Source organism: Corticium candelabrum, chromosome 3, assembly GCF_963422355.1.
Source record: "Corticium candelabrum chromosome 3, ooCorCand1.1, whole genome shotgun sequence".
Taxonomy (NCBI): domain Eukaryota; kingdom Metazoa; phylum Porifera; class Homoscleromorpha; order Homosclerophorida; family Plakinidae; genus Corticium; species Corticium candelabrum.
The window spans coordinates 1974844-1994880 of NC_085087.1; the positions used below are offsets into that span (position 1 = coordinate 1974844).

General features: G+C 40.6%; 2 protein-coding genes across 2 annotated transcripts; both read left to right on the plus strand.

Moving 5' to 3' along the window:
- Window positions 1–38: 38 nt before the first annotated feature.
- Window positions 39–10340, plus strand: LOC134177018 (protein CASC3-like). Its single transcript, XM_062643717.1, has 10 exons — window positions 39–122; window positions 341–363; window positions 428–556; window positions 4684–4798; window positions 7061–7161; window positions 7237–7410; window positions 9044–9308; window positions 9363–9463; window positions 9523–9696; window positions 9757–10340. The coding sequence occupies exons 1-10, from the start codon at window positions 116–118 to the stop codon at window positions 10150–10152; spliced, it is 1485 nt and encodes a 494-aa protein (XP_062499701.1). The 5' UTR covers window positions 39–115; the 3' UTR covers window positions 10153–10340.
- Window positions 10341–11589: 1249 nt separating this feature from the next.
- LOC134177382 (uncharacterized) lies at window positions 11590–19748 on the plus strand. Its single transcript, XM_062644155.1, has 4 exons — window positions 11590–11930; window positions 13020–13847; window positions 18664–18751; window positions 19342–19748. Exons 1-4 carry the CDS (start codon window positions 11849–11851, stop codon window positions 19532–19534), a joined length of 1191 nt encoding a protein of 396 aa, XP_062500139.1. The 5' UTR covers window positions 11590–11848; the 3' UTR covers window positions 19535–19748.
- Window positions 19749–20037: the final 289 nt, after the last annotated feature.

Sequence of the window (20037 nt, forward strand, 5' to 3'; positions counted from 1 at the left end):
CGTAGACCCCGCCTTGTAGAGACCCGGAAGTCACGTGCTTCTGTTGAGTCAGCAGTGAGTAGGGCCACTTGCAATACTTGAGTTGTGACGGAACGAGATCAGTACAATAGCTAAGATGGCAGGTAAGCTATTCCAAAGTTGCTCGCCTTTTATTGCCTCGCGCGAACGTAGACATATGTAGCCGTAAGCGTAAGTGGCTAGATCGACCATGTAGCACTAAGTTATGTTACGTTATTACTGTTACAAGTATTGTGTACGTACCGTATGACAGCAGACGTACTAATACATGTACTTTCCCACTGAATGGGCGTGGCGTGACGTCCATTTGTTTCACTTGCAGGTAGGCGAGTCGTGGTGACGAAGGTGAAAATGTATTGCGTAAAGTGATCGTTTGCTCTGATGGCTCGATGCTCTATGTTTGTGACAGGAGGTGTACGTGGAGCCGCGTGGACGAAGGCTTGGTGGACTAATAGGAGCGGCTGCTCGAGGCATTGGAGCTGTTGTGCAGGACACTGCTCGAGCTGTGGGCAACTTGTCGATTTCGGTCAAAATTTCGGTACGTAATTTTTGTCTATGTTTGAATGTAGCTGTCATTATTTATCACCCACTAATTAATTCGCCCCCTTAGTTAATGCCTTGTGTTCCGACGTATTTTTAGGGGTACCTGAATATAATTAGAGTATTGCATCATACACTGAGAAGTGTGTGTACTGTATTATGTACTAGGCCAGGGATGTCCCCAAGATATTTGTAAGGCATGGCGGAAATTGCTACAACCACGCCCATTCCAATTTTTGTGGTGGCGGGCTCCAGGAAAGCTTTGGTGCAGGTTTACTTACCCCTGAGAAGTCACAAACTGTTGTCATGGAATGCTCAGGCACAAAAAGAACAAAGTGGTTTATTATTAAAGTTTCTCTCCATCTTCGTTCACTGTGCTTGACCACATGATGGCTATAATAAGCCTTATAGCCACTGGAAAATTTCTAGACCTCAAGAAGCTGAGAACCTACTAGTAGTATAGGAAGGGCAAGATATCTACAGAATCGTTTGTTACCGTCAGATACTGACCTACATAGGGGGCAGTGCACCTAGATTACAATTAAGTTCATGCCATATGGCAGTCTTTGTCCTAATTGGTCTTATCTTCAAACCAAGCATCCCAGGAACTACTTGTTAGTCTCAAACAACTTCCCACTTTTCAAAATACAAATACAAGTTCATTATCTTCATAGCTAATCACCGCCTACTGATGCAGTAAAGCATGGCAGGCCTGTACCGAGTGGAAGCCAAGGCATTGCAAAGCGCCGTCCCTTTTATATGGTGGGGGTAACCCTGCAGGCATGTGTAAATGCGGATTGAGCCTTGCCGAGCTGCATTGAGCTGGCTCGACTCGGCATTTCTAGTGGGGTCCAGCCCAGACTGACTTGGGTCAGGTATCATCACATATGTCGTGTAAACGCTACCCATGCAGCTGGGATGAGAATGCGCGTGCTCATTTTGCACAAATGTACGTTACTGGAGAAGTTAAATGAAAACCGCAAGTGCCCAGGCAATGACAGCAAGGAAAAATCTCTTGAAGTTTGTTTCTGTAGCATGCAGTCGACTGGCTGTAGACTTATATGTATACGCTGCCTAGCTAGAAATAGGACGTCATCTCATGAATGTCCTACAAATTCCCTGATTTGACTATTGTACAGAAGAAAGAAGCAAGCAGCTTGACTTGTATCTATTGGGAGCATGAGTTAGTGCGAGCTATGTCGATTATAAGTAAATAACACACACTAACAACATGCCCATCAATAGCATTGGCTCGATTCTAAAGAATCATGTATTGTGTCAGGCTCGGCGGAATGGCTATGTTGCTACGGCCATGGCCGTAGCACTTTTTCGAGTCCCAGTTGAGTTCTGCTTGCTCTCAATGCAGAGTCAGAGAAATCAGTTTTGCTGTCATCTGTCGGACTTCTGTGAGTTTGCGGAACGTCCAGGATAGGCGTATTGTATGGTGTGCCTGTGTAGACAGAGTGTTTGTCACGAGGCACGACAACCATGTCTGTGAGTGTCACGTGAGCTATCTTCTGACCACGTCCTTTAGCGCACGCTAGGTCATAGCACTTTTTATTAGCTTTCACGTGGCGTGCGTGTAAAAACAGGATGGCATGCTAGGTATTAGAGTGTTAATTAAAATTGATTTGTCTAGCTGGTTAAAAATAGTTATCACGGCCGCTAGGATTAATTCGTTTCTATAGCCAACAAGGCTGTCAGAGTTTTTAGTGCTCTAAGCAGTGATTAGGTGCAAATGTTTGATATCAATTGATAAACTTACTAACCTGATTAAATATGACTAATTGGTGATTTTCATTAATTATGCAACTTACTAGAAGTTGTGACAGTGCCATGTGCAGGTGCTAAAATTTTGATTTATTGGGATGACCAAGTTCTTAAACTAAGGGCTGGCTGACAAGGCATGTCGTTGGTGAGCAAGACTTTTAGGTGCTGAACAACCCTTTGGCATGATCAAGCTATCCTTAACTATTTAGGGCACTTTGTCTTAATAGAATATGGGTACATATGTGTCATTTACATGTGAATGGATGCTTGGGCAGAGAAGTGCATTTTGTGCTGACCATTTGTATGTATATAGCACTCAAGAAAAAGAGATCACAGAAATTAGGGTAATAATTCTGTCAAGAGAGACAAGAATAAAGCAAGTTTTGTAACCTAGAGCAAGAAATTTGTTTGTAAACTTAGCTTTTTGTTATATTAGAATATGAAAGACATGTTTGCATTTAACTGTTGACACAATGGAATTCACACTTTGTGAGTTATACTGAATCAGGCGTATAAGTGCCATTGTTCACAAATCACACTCGGGCATAAGTAGATGACGTCACGTAAACACATCATATGCCACATGGTTTACTAAGTTATTTTACTAATATAACTTTATTAAGATATTTAGTAATTAGACAATGACTCAAATATTATGTGAGTGTCTTTAGAGACGTGCTTGGGTAACAGGCAAAGGTCATTGCTGGGCAAGCGAAGGTGGACATTTAAACCATGTTTGGAACAGTAAAACATTCGAGACACTAGAACAGTTTGGTTGATGTCGTTTCTGAAGTGCATATGTAGAAGTCCTCTGCGAGATTCATCTTGTAAATTTTGTGATTGGTTTAAAACAAGACCACACATATGAGATCACGTAATAGTTAAATCACCTGTATACTATAACTAGGACGTCATTAATGACATTTTAGAGCTGCAAACGCAAACCTCCAACTACTCTCAATGTACGCCACTGCTGATTAGATAACATCACACCATCTAACCAATAAACATAGATCTTGCATGTTGTAAAGTAGATTGCTGGCATGTGTCAATGGTGATCGACAGGTGTTTTCTACATCTATGTTATTGTTAGCAGATGAACAAGGTCATTTCATAAGACATCAGCAGAGTTTACTGGGAATAGATACCTTGCGGTTTGTTACTTTAAGTACTTGGTTATTTACTAACTGATATCACAACAAGCATTTGAATTGTGCTCTTGCTGTAGCACACAAGCTTTTGGTTGAGGGATGGACAATGCTGCTGTATTTGATGGGTAGATTGATGTGGACATAATAAATTTGAAATGACATGGTAGATGTGACTGAGGGGCAGATAACCAATGAAGGCTACAAAAGTATGGAGAACGCAGTATCATGGCAGCACCTGAATGATTTGACTTCAGAGATTTGCTTCTGTCAAATTTTTGAAAGCTGTCTTGTTATACTGTGTGTCATGAATCTTGTATGGAACTATGTTGGTATAGCTACAATGGCTGAAGTCGCGATATACATGATCTTTGTGCAATATCCATAAATTGATATTTGGACATTCTAGACTCTGGTAATAACTGGAAGAGAAATACGTTTACTGTTTGTAAGCAATGTATGTATTTTCAATAATAGTGAAAGTACAGCAATGCATGTTACAGTTACGACTGTTAGCACTTACCGTATTTCTTCAAATAGTGTTCGCCCTCGAATAGGAGCCGCCCTTGTTTAGAGGCCACAGCTGAAGAGACTTGTTGAAAATAGAGGCCGGCTGCACTAGTCTGCAAATTTACTGGCCACGCCCATATCACATGCTTTTAATGCTTTTGCAGCAATCTAATCTTATTACACGCACTCGTCTAACAATTATAACATAATAGTCATGGCATTTACAGCTAAACCTGGCCCATTGGCACTTGCAAAAGTGTCCAGTTGTGTCAACAGAAATATAACGTTCAAGTACCAACGTGTCACGGTGTGAAGTAGACTTAAAAATAAAGGACACCCTCAAATACAAGCCACTCTTGTTAGAGGTTGCAGTTTTGTAACCTTGTTAAAATAGAGCCAGCGGCCACTATTCGAAGAAATACGGTACTCTCAGATGTGGGAAACAGGATGAAACTCTGATTGTTATGTTTGCTCCTTTTCGCACATGAAGTTGATTAGACTTCTTAATGTAAACATAATGCATGTGAATGTTAGTGTGTCCGCAAAAAAGTTAAGCTGCTCAATTAAATAAGACTCCATACTGGCAACGTATGTGATACCCACAGTAGTGTTACTGGTTGTCGTGGCAAGCTTAGTTGTTAATTGTTAGTTGCAATTGTTTCACTTTTGTCTTTAGCAACTCTTCTTTTGTCTTTAGGGGTATTTTCAGCAGGGAAACATTATTCAGTTTTATGGAAAGACTAGTGGCACTGCTCTTCGAGTTGTTGATCATAGTGGTCGTGTTGATGGTCATGGAGGTGCAGGACTTAAAGGTGAATACCTGTGTGCATATATTGAAGTTAAGTGTTACAGTTATTAGTTCATTTGTCTGTCTCACTCCATTCTTTGTTTGGCAATTTGTTGTAGTGTTATGACTTAGATTTGATATTTAATGTCAATATTTTATCAGGTGCAGTTGGATGTCAGTTATCCGAACTCTTTGGGACCTGACCCTGTTCATAACTCTGAATATTTCGGATAACTGACGCTAACTCTCTTGACGTGCAAACAGGTATCCCTGAGCTTCCGAGGCTGCCCATCTGTACTTATATCTAAATTGAATACATGTACACACTGAACAGCAATTGCACGAAGATCCAGACTTGACTGCACTCTATAAGGTAATAATGAGAAAGTAATTTACCATATAATGTTACTAACTTAGCATTACACCTTGTTGAGCACGCGTGTAAGGGTTTACAGTTCTTACTTCTAGAGGACATTCAAGGCACTCTGCATTTGGTTAACTGATGCATTTGTATAACTGAAATCCTACTGTATTGACAGTTAAGGCCCTAGCCATGCACTTACTGGGTTTAAAGGAGCATTCCGGAAATATGTGCTAGGCTGGGGCTTCGCCTTTTCTCACTAATGGGAAATCCATACTAACCAAGTTGGGTATCTGGGCGCTATCTCAGAGCAAACCCGGCAGATCTACGTTTACAACGTTTCATAACTTAAAACTGACAAGGCCATTTTAAGAATTTGGTCTGCCAAGTGTAGCATTTTTTGCTTGCCTTCAGATCACGTGAGCCTTACTGACGCAATGGGAAATGGTCTCTCTGTTGTTTTTGTTGCTCCAAGAACGGTTGAAATCGTTGTGCTACTTTCAGACTGTCTAGAGACTGACGTTCTTTTTGTGTGATTTATTTCCATCCGGTAACATGCGAGAGAATGTGTGTTTTGTGAGATTCTTTGGCATTAGAGGCAATGGACACTGTCATCGATCGTGTTCTAACAGTTTTGCGAGGCACTCATCCCTATGCAGGAACACTTTCCGCGAACTCTCTCGATCACTGGACTTCACTGTTTCGGCTGCGCACTATGCTGTGGACTGAAGCTGCGCAGTTCTCCGGAGTGTTCCTTTAAGTCTGTTATGGCGCAGCTGTGTGTAATGCATTTTGGAGTGAGGACACATGTGCACGCACACACACACACAGATGAACACATGCATTGGTGGATGTCATTCATGAATAATGCTAAGCCAGGAGACTGGTATGATGGTATTTAAAGTAAGCAGTTTGTTGTTTGTGGTCAGACTATTGGATCACATGTACATGTGACATTTATGGTCATATCTAGTGGTTTTTACCGTTGTTCTTTTGTTTATGTGTCTGGATGTTTGTTTGTAGTTTGTTTGTCCTTTTATGTTTTTTCCCCAATTTTCTTTTATTGATTACCTAAGAAGCTCAATATTAGTAGCACTTATTGTTGAGGAAGCACTTTATCTAACAGTCAGATTTTTATAATTGTTAACTGCAGCAGTCAATCAGTCCAAAAAGATTCTAGAATAGATAAGAGGACATAATTAAGTGCCCCAGAAAGATAGAAAGGAGTCAGTGTTTTGGCTAAACTGATGAACTCTGCAACTTAAAGCAGCATACATGAATGGATTACATTGCTGTAGCTTCCTTGAAGTATCTGTAGCCGGTTTTGATGTTATACAGTTTGAATCATAGCCTTTAAACTATAGCTCTCGTAAGTTTTGGAGATACTTTATTGGTTTGTTCACCCAAGGCACGCATGTGCTAGGACTTTGCAATAACATTGTGGATGACCATGCAGACCAAGGGACAGCCCGACAAACAATTGGAATGCAGCCATGCACTCATTGTTATCACTGGTGTTAATTATTGTGTCAGATGTCAATAATCCCACATTCCAGTCAATGTGTTTAGCTCTGTTCTCATGCTCTTCATGTTAATTAGCAAGCCCCAGTGCCTGTGCATCATCTGAAGGTTTAGCACTTTAGTGTTTCTTCATTTTGTCAGTGCTGTTGGCACTGACATATGAGAGACACTGTTGATGAACATGTATATCTATGTGGAAACTTATTTTCTATATAGTTGTCTGACTCAAATACCCCTTTGTGATATGCAGCTTTATGTGTTTTAACTGCGTAGCTTTGGGAAAACCTTGTATGTCCTGATATCTGTTTGCTTGTCTTGCTGTTTACTGCCATTTCTGCTTGTTTGTATTTTATGGTGTGCTGATCATCATGTTTGAGAACCTGATTTAACTATTTTCAAATTTAGCTCAATTTCAAGTTCATCAGCGTGGCCCTGGCATTTATGCTTTCCAGAATATGAAGTTTCCTCAGTACTACCTGGCTATCAAGAACGGACAATTGACCACTGTTTGGACAATGTGTTTCTATTTATGTATTGACATTTGGGTAGCTGTTTCTTCTGTTTTGTGTAATGCTATTTAGGGGGGAGGTGGCCCATTTTGTGATTTTCGTATATTTGAGAATGACCAGCATTACATCATTGCTGAGTCAGTGAAACATCCTTCTCAGCACATGGGAGTTCTTCCAGGAGGACATTTAAAGCCACCTCATGAGACTGGAAGAGGAGACCATGGCCAGTTTTCTGTTGTTCTCATTGTAAGTTGAAGTATGTAATTACATTAATTGATATTAATAAAGTTATCTTTTTATATTAAAATAGGTCGTGAACATGCATTATTATACTTAAAATAAAATTTAAATGGACCTGTATGAGGTCTGTTTATCTTTTCTTTTATTGCCAGAAGGGTGCATGTCATTATAGAATATACCTATTTATATAGACGTGATTCATCACGTGCATTTTGAGTAATGAGTTTGCCAGTTTTGTTCCATCAGAAGGTTTATATTGGCATTATTACAGGTCGTAAGCACTGTAGATAAGCATGGCATCAGCTGTTTGTCTGGTTTTCTGTGAGTGTGATTTTGTCCCTTGGTTGCACATAGTAGTGTCATATGTGCTTGCTTGTTGCTGTGGCTGAGTGTTTTTGATATCCTGTTGCTATTGCAAACATAGAGAAAAATGGTGTTTACATCTCTAACCAGTGGAATGGGTTTTTTCTTTTGACCAATACCTTCTTTGGTACAAAGACTAATCTGGCATTTTTTGCATAAGGATGTATGTAGTAATCTCATAGCTCAGTGGGTTGCATTTAGGCTGTTAGTGTATGCTGATGATTTGACATTAGTACTCCACGGTTTTCTGCCTTGTGATTGCATGGCTTCACGATTGACTTGTCTTTGTCATTTGCGGAGAGACATGGATTGGTTTTCAATTATAAGGAGAGTTAAGTAGAGGTCTTCAATTGTGAAGGGTGGTTGTTGAAATGTCACTAAACCACTTTTAACTATTGTGGCAATCAACCATTTTGGGTAGTGTTAGACCAGTTTGGTGCTTGTGATGGTATGATGGATTAAAAGACTTGTTTAACTAAGATCTTCTTTTACTCTATCTGTGGTGGTTAGACAAAGTCACGACAGTGGAAATAGTAGATCAGACATTTAGAGTTTGGGAATGAGGAAAAGAGACTCAGTCAAGTATAGATTGAGTAGTTGTTCTACTGAGGCATCTGAAAGAGCAAAGAGAGAACAGACTATATGGACACAAATAGACCAATTTGAATCAAGGAATGGTCTTGAGATACACGATATGTCATGGTTGATGTATAGACAACAACCTGATAATAATCTAGTAAAGAATTGTTTGCAATTACATATGATGATGTAAAAAGGTCATTATGAACAATAATTATTAATTAGTATTTGCTTTCTTGTTTTGTCATTTCTTCTCTTAGCATTGTTTGTGTTGTTTATACACGTTTAGAAAGAAATGCATTGTGGTGTAGAAGAAAATAAATTATTATCATTATCATTATTATGGGTCGTGCTCAACCAGATCAGTCTGGTTCGTAGGCCTCTTGTAATCATCGAAGCATACCCTGCCTCAGAGGTGCTTATAGACCATCATGGCTGTTAGAGAGAAGACATGATGACTTTATGCAATTTAAGATTCGAAGCACTGTTTTCTGTAAGTTCTGCAGGTTGTGATGACCTGGAATGATGTCCAGTTACCGTGCAATACCTGCTTATGTTTCGTCTAGTTGGATAGCTGCTACTGTTAGACGAGATAGTAGATTTGTCAGGAATGGCGGGCATAGTAGTCTTGCTATTATTGTGTTTATTATTATTATTAGATGTGAAAATGGGGATTTGAGGTATTTTGTTTGAACAGTATGATGGATGTGGCACCACTACATATTATGAGTCTCCCCCAATCATGATTCAAAGTGTCTATCAACCTCCTCCAGTTATTGGTCCTTCACCAGTTCGTGTTCACACTGAAGTACACTCTGCTGTCACTCTGCCAGCTCCATCTTCTGCAGTAATTGGTCATTTCAGCCAAGGTGCAATCATTCAACTCTATGCCAAAACATATGGTCGAGCCTTGAGAATTAGAGATGGTAGAGTTGACGCTTTTGGGGGTCACGGCCAAAAAGGTAACTGAATTGATATTGTTGGTATGATTTTCATAATGTGTTCTGTTTATGTAGCTCAGTTTATTGTCCATGAGCGTGGGCATGGCATTGTTGCTCTACAGAATGTGAAGAACCCTGCATCGTGGTTGGCTATCAGAAATGGAGAGCTTACTACAGTGCGCTAGTTCACAGTCAGTAGATGTATTTATGATGTGTTTAATATCTTTTTGAACAGGGTGGTGGTGGGAAGTTTTGTGATCTGAGAGTTATTGAACATTCGAACTACTACGTTACCCTGGAGAGTGTTTGTCATCCTAATCAGCATGTTGGTGTTTTGCCGACTGGCCAGACCAAGCCTCCAGCCAATACAGGGCGAGGAGATCACAGCCAGTTTGTGGTTCGTGTTGTGGTGAGAAGTGACTAAGGATTTGTTTAGTGCATCTACGTATGTAATACTTGTGTGTTTCAGAGATATGGTCATAGCCGTGCTGCTCCTCAAACACATGTGATGTCATACTCAACAACTCAGACATCTTATCCTGTTGGCCACCATCCACCTCCAAGCCAGCCTTACCAACAACAAGTACCCAAGGCGCCCCCAGCATATAATCCTGGCATGCCTCCTCAGGCTGGTGTCTACCCTCCACAACCAGGTTCTTATCCTCCCCCACCTGGAGGTTACCATCCAGGCCAGTATCCACCTTCTGGAGGTTATCCTCCTACTGGATACCCTCCAGCTGGGGCTTACCCTCCTGGTCAGTACCCGCCTGGTCAGTACCCGCCTGGTCAGTACCCTCCTGGTCAGTACCCTCCTGGTCAGTACCCTCCGCCTGGTGGATATAGTGATCTACCACCAAAGTACTGAAGGTGGGCACAATGTCCAAATTGTTGAATTTTTATTAATTGATATGCTGATGTTATGCGCTAGCTGGCAATTATCATACTGTTGACTCTGGATTGCAGTTGATAGTTTCATAGCAATTGTATTGCAGTGTGTTATGTTGTTTCATATGCTGTAGGTGGTTTGATTGTAACCAATTAGCTTTCATATTATCTTGACTGTTACAGGTCTGCCCCAGTCAGCTGCTTTTGCCACTTGAGCAGTGTCATAGACGCTTGCATTGCTTTCGATTAGCACAATCTTTAGAATAGAAATGCACTTTTAATTGATATATTGCTTATTTGGAAATTGAACTGGCAACGTCAGTCACATTTTTTGAACTCCAAAATGGCCAACATCAGGAGAAGGGCTTATTTTGAAAACAAACATTGTAACACTGTGGACTTGACCAAAAATCAAAAATTTTGTTATTTTTGGCTTTGCTCTGTCAGAGGATTATATTCTTTAGCCTGAGTTGATAGGTCTAGTCAGTGCTGTAATAAAATTCGCTCACCAAAGTCCAGCAAGTATTTGGTTTATTGGGCATTCAGGTTTATTTCATGTTCATAGGTTGTAGAAACAAACCTTACCTAATTTCAAAGGCGTAACAATCATAAATCTCACTTGTGTTGAGCTAGGTCGAGCAATGAGTGCCATACATCAGGGTGTGCTTCTTGAACCCGAGTTTTAGCAATCATCGTGAAGGAGATTGTACCCATGTTCATATCATGTTCAATTAGAGTAAGGCCGACTCACTTTCTGTGTATATGAGTCTGTAATGCTCGTCTTCCTTGTTTGGGATAAGTGGCTGTTACTTTGGCTCTGTGATTGGATGTGTGATTGTCATATGTAGATCATCAATGTGAGATTGTACTTTGGAACTGAACACTTGACTGCGGCTGGATTGATGTGCTACATTGGGCTGGTCTTTTGTTTGATCTCACCAAGAAGAGAAAGCAGGAAACGGCTTTTTTGCTGTTGATCGTTTTCATCTAAACTTAGTGTTCCATTCACCTTGTAGAGTGATGGCAAGTGTATTAAATAGTTAAATTTTTGAGATTTTGAAAATTAATTGCCAAGATGTTTTCATATACACATCTAGTCCTATTAATTGCTCTCATCCGAATACCTGACAGAACTGTGCACCTGTGATAACTGTACCTGGATGCTGCTACATGTGATGCATTCTTCATCCCTAAATCACTTTCAGTTTTACTCTTGTTTTAGCTAATTAGTGGCTCGATTATATCATGTACGTGACAGAATATCTACGTTCAAGTTCTACAGTAGTCTAGAGATAACGTACCATACGACGACCCGGCCCGATGCTGACGTGGAAAAACTCGCTCTAGCTAGTTGCTAGAACGAGTGACCGATCGAGATCAACAAATGATGAGATCTGGGAACTCTCACCAAGTTTATACCCTAGAATGAGAAAAAGTTCTACACTTTAATTCTAATAGAAAAATAACTAAAGCAGCCACCTTAATTAACTGCCTTTCCGAAGGCTGTTTAAATTTGAATTTGAAGATTCTTTTGCACAGTCTCGTATACGTGGGGTATGCCTACGACCCTCCGTACCAGCAAGAGCTAGTCACGGCATGCGTGCCGGCTAGAGCATGCGCACGTGATACTATTTGTCTCTTTCATGCAATTCGTCAAGTTATAGAATGTGACAAGTATGAAAGGAGCAACGATTGCTAAATTATCTTTGTTCCTGCTATGCGTGCTGCTAGAAAGATACGCATCCGCTGATCTACAAGGTATAGACATGTATTAATTAGAATCAATAACCCAATGACTAAGGCTAATTATTATTCTATGGCGTAGATTGAGAAGAAATGTTACTAGTTATCGAATAAGTACGTCTAAACCTATCTAGAGTCAGATTGTGAACAAGTGTCTTGCAATTGGTGGTTGTTTACACCTAGAGAGCTGTTTTAATTGCCCATTTAGTAAGAAGATACCTACACGTAATATCGATTTGCAAACTCTTGCTTCTGAAACATCCTACTACGTACTACGTTACATTACGTTTATTCGGTAAGCATGCACGTCTGTAGAATTTGAGTAGGCGGATCGACCACCCAAAGGCGACCAACTAGCAAAATTAGCATCGTTACATTACTTTCCTTCGAGAATTCGAGTACTAATGAGCTAAGTTTGAGGAAGTAGTAGGCGAGCAAATAGATACGACTTTGTCTTTGTATAGAGATGTATAGATTAGTCGACACTGATCTAGTCTTTACGCGCAGGTGAATTCGTTTGGAACTAAAATATATGTAGCTGGATGTTGTGCGTAAAAGCACCGACAATCCATGGATTACCCAGTACAATCCATATATTCCCTGTACAAACCACGGTTCGTCAATACAAACTATGCATACCTAATACTAACAATAGCCCTAACCCTAACCCTAACCCTAACCATAGCCGTAGAACTATCAAATTACTCGAAAAACTAGAAATCCACTCTTTGTCCATATTCACGCTTTTGAGCATAATATACATATAATTGTCTGTCTGAGACAAGGAAGCATATTGCTCCATGAAACACCTAAAAATTTCTGTTTGTTTCCAGAAACAAACACGTAATCATCACTAAAGTGTTTATAGTGTCTAGAGATCAATTGACACGTGACTGCATACAGACTGTGAGTGAATAAGCTTCACTAGCCCTCTCAAGTTAATTCTAAAGGCGTTTCAATTGCTAAGACACGTTTTGAGCTGCTCAAATAAAAAGAAGTTAGCACTCTACGTAGTTAAGAGTGAATGTTGTCTGTAGTTTTTGCTTTAAATCTAAACACATTAATTAAATATATATTGACGTGTTCATTACATAATTATTGTAGGGTTTGAGGTGTGTCACATTGAAAACTACGAAAACGACAGTGCAATTTCGTACGACGATGGCATTACACTAAACTGCATATGTATACCTCCTCCTGCAAGAGGAATCACTTGGTGGCGTGGCAAAAGCAAGCAAATTGAGCCGGGAGGATCGGTTGGCATTGAATCTAGGGTAGAAGGACAGTTGCTCTATTCCAGCAAATTAACAATTACTGGTTCTCAACTACGTGGACGAGTTTGCTGCAGAACAGATAGATCTATTTTATGTGTCAACCTTACTTTCTCTCCTCCACCATTCGTCAATATATCAGTAATAGATTATCACTACTTGGGGAATGAATCTTATTTGGTTCTAATCAGCTGTACCCTCAGAACCCAAAAAGAAACAGTTCGTGATAACGCTTTATCAGTAGTTATTCAGAATACTCAGAAGTCTACAAATGAATACATTCTAACAAAAGAAGGAAATGAAAGCAATGGAAAGAGTGTGCATTTTAGTAAAGAGCAGCAAATTTATGAGAATGTTAGCTATGGTTCCGTACTGTATTGCGAATATTTGGACCCTACTACTTACAAATCGTTTCAGAGTATGAACTTGTCGTTTCTGCCTACACTCTATTCTCATGACACAGAAGGAAAATCAAGCAACGCGATCATTGTAATTTCAGGAGCTGTGGGAGGATCAGTCGTAATTATTGGTTTCTTAATACTCATGATATGTGCATGCTGTGGTGGATGTCGACGTCTACTGCTGATCATACACTGCGCAGTGCAGCACAATATTGAAACTGGACCTAACCTACACGATTTGGACAAGTCTAGTAATTCAGGTACACACAAATCTATATTAATTTTTCTTTGTTTGTTTACATAACTCTTCATGAATAAACATTGAATTACTAAGCAGTGTAACTGTTTTATCAAACACAGGGATATCGATATCATGTAGATCTAGCTAGAGTGCCAAGTTTAAATCGAATAGCATTTCGAATGATTACAAAGTTGCTTTTACATGCATAACTAATTTGAAACTTATCGTAACTTTATAGTGCAATGCAATTCACTGCACAGTGGAACAAAATTTTAGCAATAGAAAAGCTGGCAAACCGTTTAGTTTGTCCACGAAGATCAGCAAGATAACTGTGTGTCTGTCACTCGCTTTCAAAAACAGGACTTCATATGTTGTACCGTAACTGCACTAGAGTTAGACCTACTCAAAATCTGCAATAAAAGTTTATGCGATTGCAATAGAGGAACCACTCTTTTCATAATGCCATCAACAACGTTCTGCTGCTTTTCGACTATGCTGTACGTATTTGGCTCAACTCGGAATGATCTGTTCAAAAGGAGATACATATGTAGTTCGACTGACGCAACCCGTATTACGGTAATTGACGCGACTTACATGTAAGCGGAATGCTCTTATTTTTTGATATTCTGCATGCATTATATTGGTGAGAAATTTTATACGCTTTCTTAATAATTATTGTATTGACATATAATAGTAGTGTGAAAATTGTAAGATAAAAACACGGAACTGATTGGAACGCCATCCTTATTGACTACCGTTGTGCCATTATTAATACAGTATCCAACAAGAAGTTTAGTATTGAGTATAAGTGCAAGGGGACTTTTTCAAGTCAGCCATCCACAAAGCCAGTGGCAACCTACGCGACCCTTGCCAAAGAAGAAGGAGGCTGGTTGGATCACAGAAGAAGTGACAAGCTAACATATATATCTAGTATTGATGACCAGCGACATCCAAATGCCTGGGCAGAGTATTGCATACTGAGAAGTTTAATTAACCAAGGCGGCTCGGCTGCTGAGAAAACTTGGAATGCTTAGTGGAGTGCTAGAGCACTAGAAGATGAAAAGAAAGCAAACATGTTACAACATATGAGTTGTTGTGGGAGCTTAGTCAAAAAGCTTATCTAAGCTACTTAATTTAGGAATCAGGCATATGCCTTCATCATGCAACATTTTCGCATAGAATAGATCTAACCTCTCAAGCGACATCGACAAGCTTCATCTTGGGCAGAACACTTTGCAGATGTGTTTAATCGTTGCTCATCGAGCTGTCAGTGGGACACTGATGCACTGCCAGGCGTCGTTGCTGCCGCTCTATCCTAGTTAAGTTAAAGAAAGAACTGCTTGTTCCCAGAAAAATAGCCCACCTACAAGCATCTTTACCATGTTGACACAGAAACGTCTTTGGCTATTGGCTCACATCTTTCGCATGGATAGGTGTCGTTTACAAAAAATTATAGCTTTTGGTGTTTACATCATCCCAAGGTAGACGCTCAGTTGAAGACCAGAGAATATGATGAAATGATTTAGTACTGAAAGATATGAGAAATTGCAAACTTGAGAAAGTTTGGAGGATACTAGCACAAGATAGGAATGAGTAGAAGACTACAGGATCTCGGCTGTCAAACAGAATTTTTTTAACTTGATTAGAGAAGGAATAATTAGTTGTACGGTATCCGTAGGCGCCTCGCATTCATGAGTAACACTTCCAACGGAGTTTTCAGACCGTTTATTGAAACGCCGAGTCCTAGCTAGACAACACGTATTTGTTGAAACCTTAGCTGCCATGGAAGTAAACATGCAAACTTCCTAGTAAATTAGATTACGTATATAGGCCTGGTATAGGTAGCCGTCGTTTTGCGACCGTGATCAAGACAATTGAAATGTACAGTCTAGGTATGCACCCAGTTTCGTTGTACTTACTGACATAGAAATTGATATCGGCAAACATTGACTATCAACAGTGTTAGATGCAGCACAGTGTAGTATAGGATTGATCTTACTGTAGTATGGGACTTGTGAATAGTTGACTGTAGGTGGCATGCAACTTCTGAAGGTGTTTCTTGGTTGTCACGTACACACAGTTCCTAGCTACAATACAAAAGGGTGGGGCGACTGAAGTTCATGAAGCGTTTTCGTCGCCGTTTGCTCACCTAAACGAATCGTTCCTAGACTCATCTGTAGTCGAAAACGGAAACGATTTTTTATGGTAGGTCCTATCATGAAACTTGGTCGTGGGGAGGAAAAATTTGAGATTTGTGTACACACACACGCACGCACGCACGCACGCACACGCACGCATGCACGCACGCACGCACGCACGCACGCACGCACGCACGTACGCACACACACACACACACACACACACACACACACACACACACACACACACACACGCATATACCAAAAGCTCGATAGAGAGCCATATAGGATCACGCCCATTTCTGTTGTGCGACCCGGATTAGAAGCCTCGCTACGCTCGGCAACAAGAGAAAGACAAGGATAAGCGGAAAGTTAGGCAAACGATATCAAAGCTTTTCTCTAGGCTGCAGCATTGATGGGTGTGGTTTTATTCCAGGCCAGCGTTGCAAAACATCAGAGGCAAAGGCAGAAGCATGGTCAATCTCTGCATGAGAAGTCCATGTCAGTCCTGCCACCAAACATTTCACCAACGAGGCCTTCACAAACACAAGTGCTTACCGTCAGAGAACCTCCACTTTTCTACCAGAGTCTATAGACTTTGGCCAGCATCTTTCTTCATAGGAATGAACGCAGCAATAGTGAAGTGAAAAGTGGAGTGTGTTTGTTTGTTTGTTTGTGTGTGTGTGTGTGTGTGTGTGTGTGTGTGTGTGTGTGTGTGTGTGTGTGTGTGTGTGTGTGTGTGTGTGTGTGTGTGTGTGTGTGTGTGGTGTGTGCGCGTGTGCGTGTGTGTGCGTGCGTGCGTGCGTGCGCGTGTGTGCATGTGCACGTGTGTGCGTGTGTGTGGTGTGTGCGCGTGTGCGTGTGTGTGCGTGCGTGCGTGTGTGTGCGTGCGTGCGTGCGTGCGCGTGTGTGCATGTGCACGTGTGTGCGTGTGTGCATGTGTGTGCGTGTGTGCGTGTGTGCATGTGTGTGCGTGCATGCGTGAGTGCGTGTGTGCATGATTGCATGTGTGTGCGTGCTTACGAATCATCATATCAGTAAGAGAGAAGCAGAAGAATATTATGTTTGGGCTAAGGAAAGTATTCAGATTGTGGAAACAATAATCAAAAAGAGACGGCTACGGTTGCTAGGCTACCTAGCCGGAATGGAGTCTCACTGTATTCCAAGGCAACTGCTTCAAGGGCGTAAGCGTTCTGTAGACGGCCAGAAGCTGAGATGGGTTGATTTTGTGATGAGATCGAGATTTCAAGTAATCTAGGCTCAACAAAGAATGGATGCACATTGCCCAAGATCGTGCTTACTGGAGATCCATCTAGACGCCGTAGTTGCAGAGTTGAATGAGGAAGCCGAGGAAAGAGAAAAATATGTAAAAAGACAAGAGGAAGAAAAGAAGGGAGAGAAAGCGAGTATTACATCAGACCGACCTACAGTGTAGTTAACCAGTGGTTGCACCTTTACAAAAGAAAACAAGGCAGGTCTTGCCAATCATCAATGACAATAGTGCAGCTCAAGTAATCCTGTCTTGTTGTCACTACAACCAAAGCTCTACATAAACAGCAAGGTTGTAAAACCATATGAAGTTCTGCATTACAAAATCCGAACACAATCAAAAGATTACATTAGAAGCAATAGAGTCTACCAATTACGGAGTACAGGAGTGTAGCATCACCTCTAGAAATGGGAGCTAAACTTCACGATGTTACACGCCACGCTCATTTTTATGGACACGCCCCTTGTATTGGCTTCTAATTGCCTGAGATGGTAGAATCAGTGGCAGATCCAAACTGGAAAAAGTGTGGTGTATACCTCTAGACAGCTTTGGTCCTCACACGTATTTACAGTCCACAATTTTACGACCACACCTACAAATGATGGGACTATAGACCGGTCAGACCGTCTACCCCATGCCACGCTACGTCCCTGCGGAGTAACTAAAAATATGTGGCCTGCACCACTTACTCAAGTAAAGGCAAGGCAGAACATAGATGGATGGATAGATGGATGGTATATTGGTATGGACCTTTTAAAATATGCATCAGATTTCTGCATTAGCTGCTTGTAGCTATATATTAGAATATAAGGCTAAAACAGATAAAATTAGTAACAATGTAATGAGGACGAGTTGAAGATACTAACATCTAGGTTGATAGGAAACCAATGAACAAACTACAGGAAATACAAAATCCATGACAAGCACACTAGCGAATAGAAACAAGAGCAATGCCTGAAAAACAGTTCAATGATTGACGTCGTCTTTTCCAAAAATACGCTTCAGCTTGCGAATAATAACCTCTAAGTTGCATCTTGAACGGTAACTCCTAGTCTCTGTCTCCAGTATATATTTATATATCTGCTTGCATTGGGATGGCCTTCAACATGGATGGATGGATAGATGGATGGATGGATTGTTTTAATAGATGAAAATACATACTTCTGTTAAAAATGTAAGACCAACAGATAAATGAGTAACAGTGTTAGTAATGGATGGATGAATATATGGATGGATGGATGGATGCATGCATGCATGGTGTGTGTGTGTGTGTGTGTGTGTGTGTGTGTGTGTGTGTGTGTGTGTGTGTGTGTGTGTGTGTGTGTGTGTGTGTGTGTTTTTGTTCGCGCGGTGAACATTTATAGACTGTTGGCAGATCATATTGTTGGTGCTATATATCAAATGCTTTAGTACTTGCTGATGTTTAGATCAAAACATTACCAATCCACTTCCGAAAGACAACAACGAGAACGGCGACACTGATTCTGAAACGAAGGTTCTGCAACAAGGAAACAGGTCAGTAGTAGTATAAGTTGCTGATAACGCTAGCTGCTTGTCAATATTAGAGAGGAAGCGTAATCAAATTTGTTACTTATATAGGTTACAGCACAGTCTTGTTCATTGTGCATGCTAAGCAAATACTTCTTTGAAAAAATTGAATATACGCACGCAGTCACTAAGTAAAAAAGCACAGTCACGATCAGATAAATTTTGCGTACACAACTGCAAGTAAGCAGACAATAGCAAATCACTAAACCGAGGATCATCAGGGGTGTAGCGTGGCATGTGCTAGACTGGCCTATAGCGACATCATTTGTACGCGTGAGGACCAAAACTGTATATAGTATATTCACCGCCCTTTTGCCACTGATTCTACTGTATCAGTCCATTAGAAGCTTATAAAATTGGGCGTGTCCATAAAAGTGGCACTGTCTTGTAGTATCGTGAAATTCAGCCCCCATTTCTAGAAGTTACTCTACGCTCCTGGAAGATCTGTGTTTCATACTTGCCAGCATAGCTAGTTACAATATTACAAATTTGTTTGTCAATTTGTGGTGCTAGTATTTTTTATGCAACTCTAGCTAAAGAATTTGATTTCATGACAGATTTAGCAAAGAAGACAAAGAACACAGAAAGACACGAGAGGCATTAGCAATGGAAACACTTGAAGTCATAGGTGAAGACAAAGAATGTGTGATGGAGAAATTGGACAAAATTCACACGGATGTTAACAAAATATTGCAAAATAGCAAAGACAAAGACAGCCTAGCTGGTAGCATAATTGATAGCATGGTGTAATTGGGCTTAGCGCAAGTAGGGTTTGTGTGGTGTGAGGTGTTTTGAGGTGTGTGTGTGTGTGTGTGTGTGTGTGTGTGTGTGTGTGTGTGTGTGTGTGTGTGTGTGCACGTGCCTTCATGGGTGCATGCGTGCGTGCATGCATGGGTGTGGCACGCGGACACACAGACACACAGAGCTGTTGTTGTAGAAGCAAGCAAAATAATAAAAGGAATGGTACTCGAACCAAAGGTCTCTTAGATTTGTCGCCACATGTAATGTTTAATTTGTGCTTTTTACTTAATTAAACAGCACAAAACTCCTATCAGAATAAATAAGTCACGATCGGTGTAATTTTAAAGTGCAATTGCAGAAACGGAAATCGTTGTTTGCCTAATACTGCCAAACAAACACTTAGAAATAGAAGGTTCGAGCTAATCTTCTTACTTACTGTCAGCCGTTTGAATTGCTAGTGTAGAAGTTTGAACAGCTGCCATTGAATGATAGAGACCTATAATAATAACAAT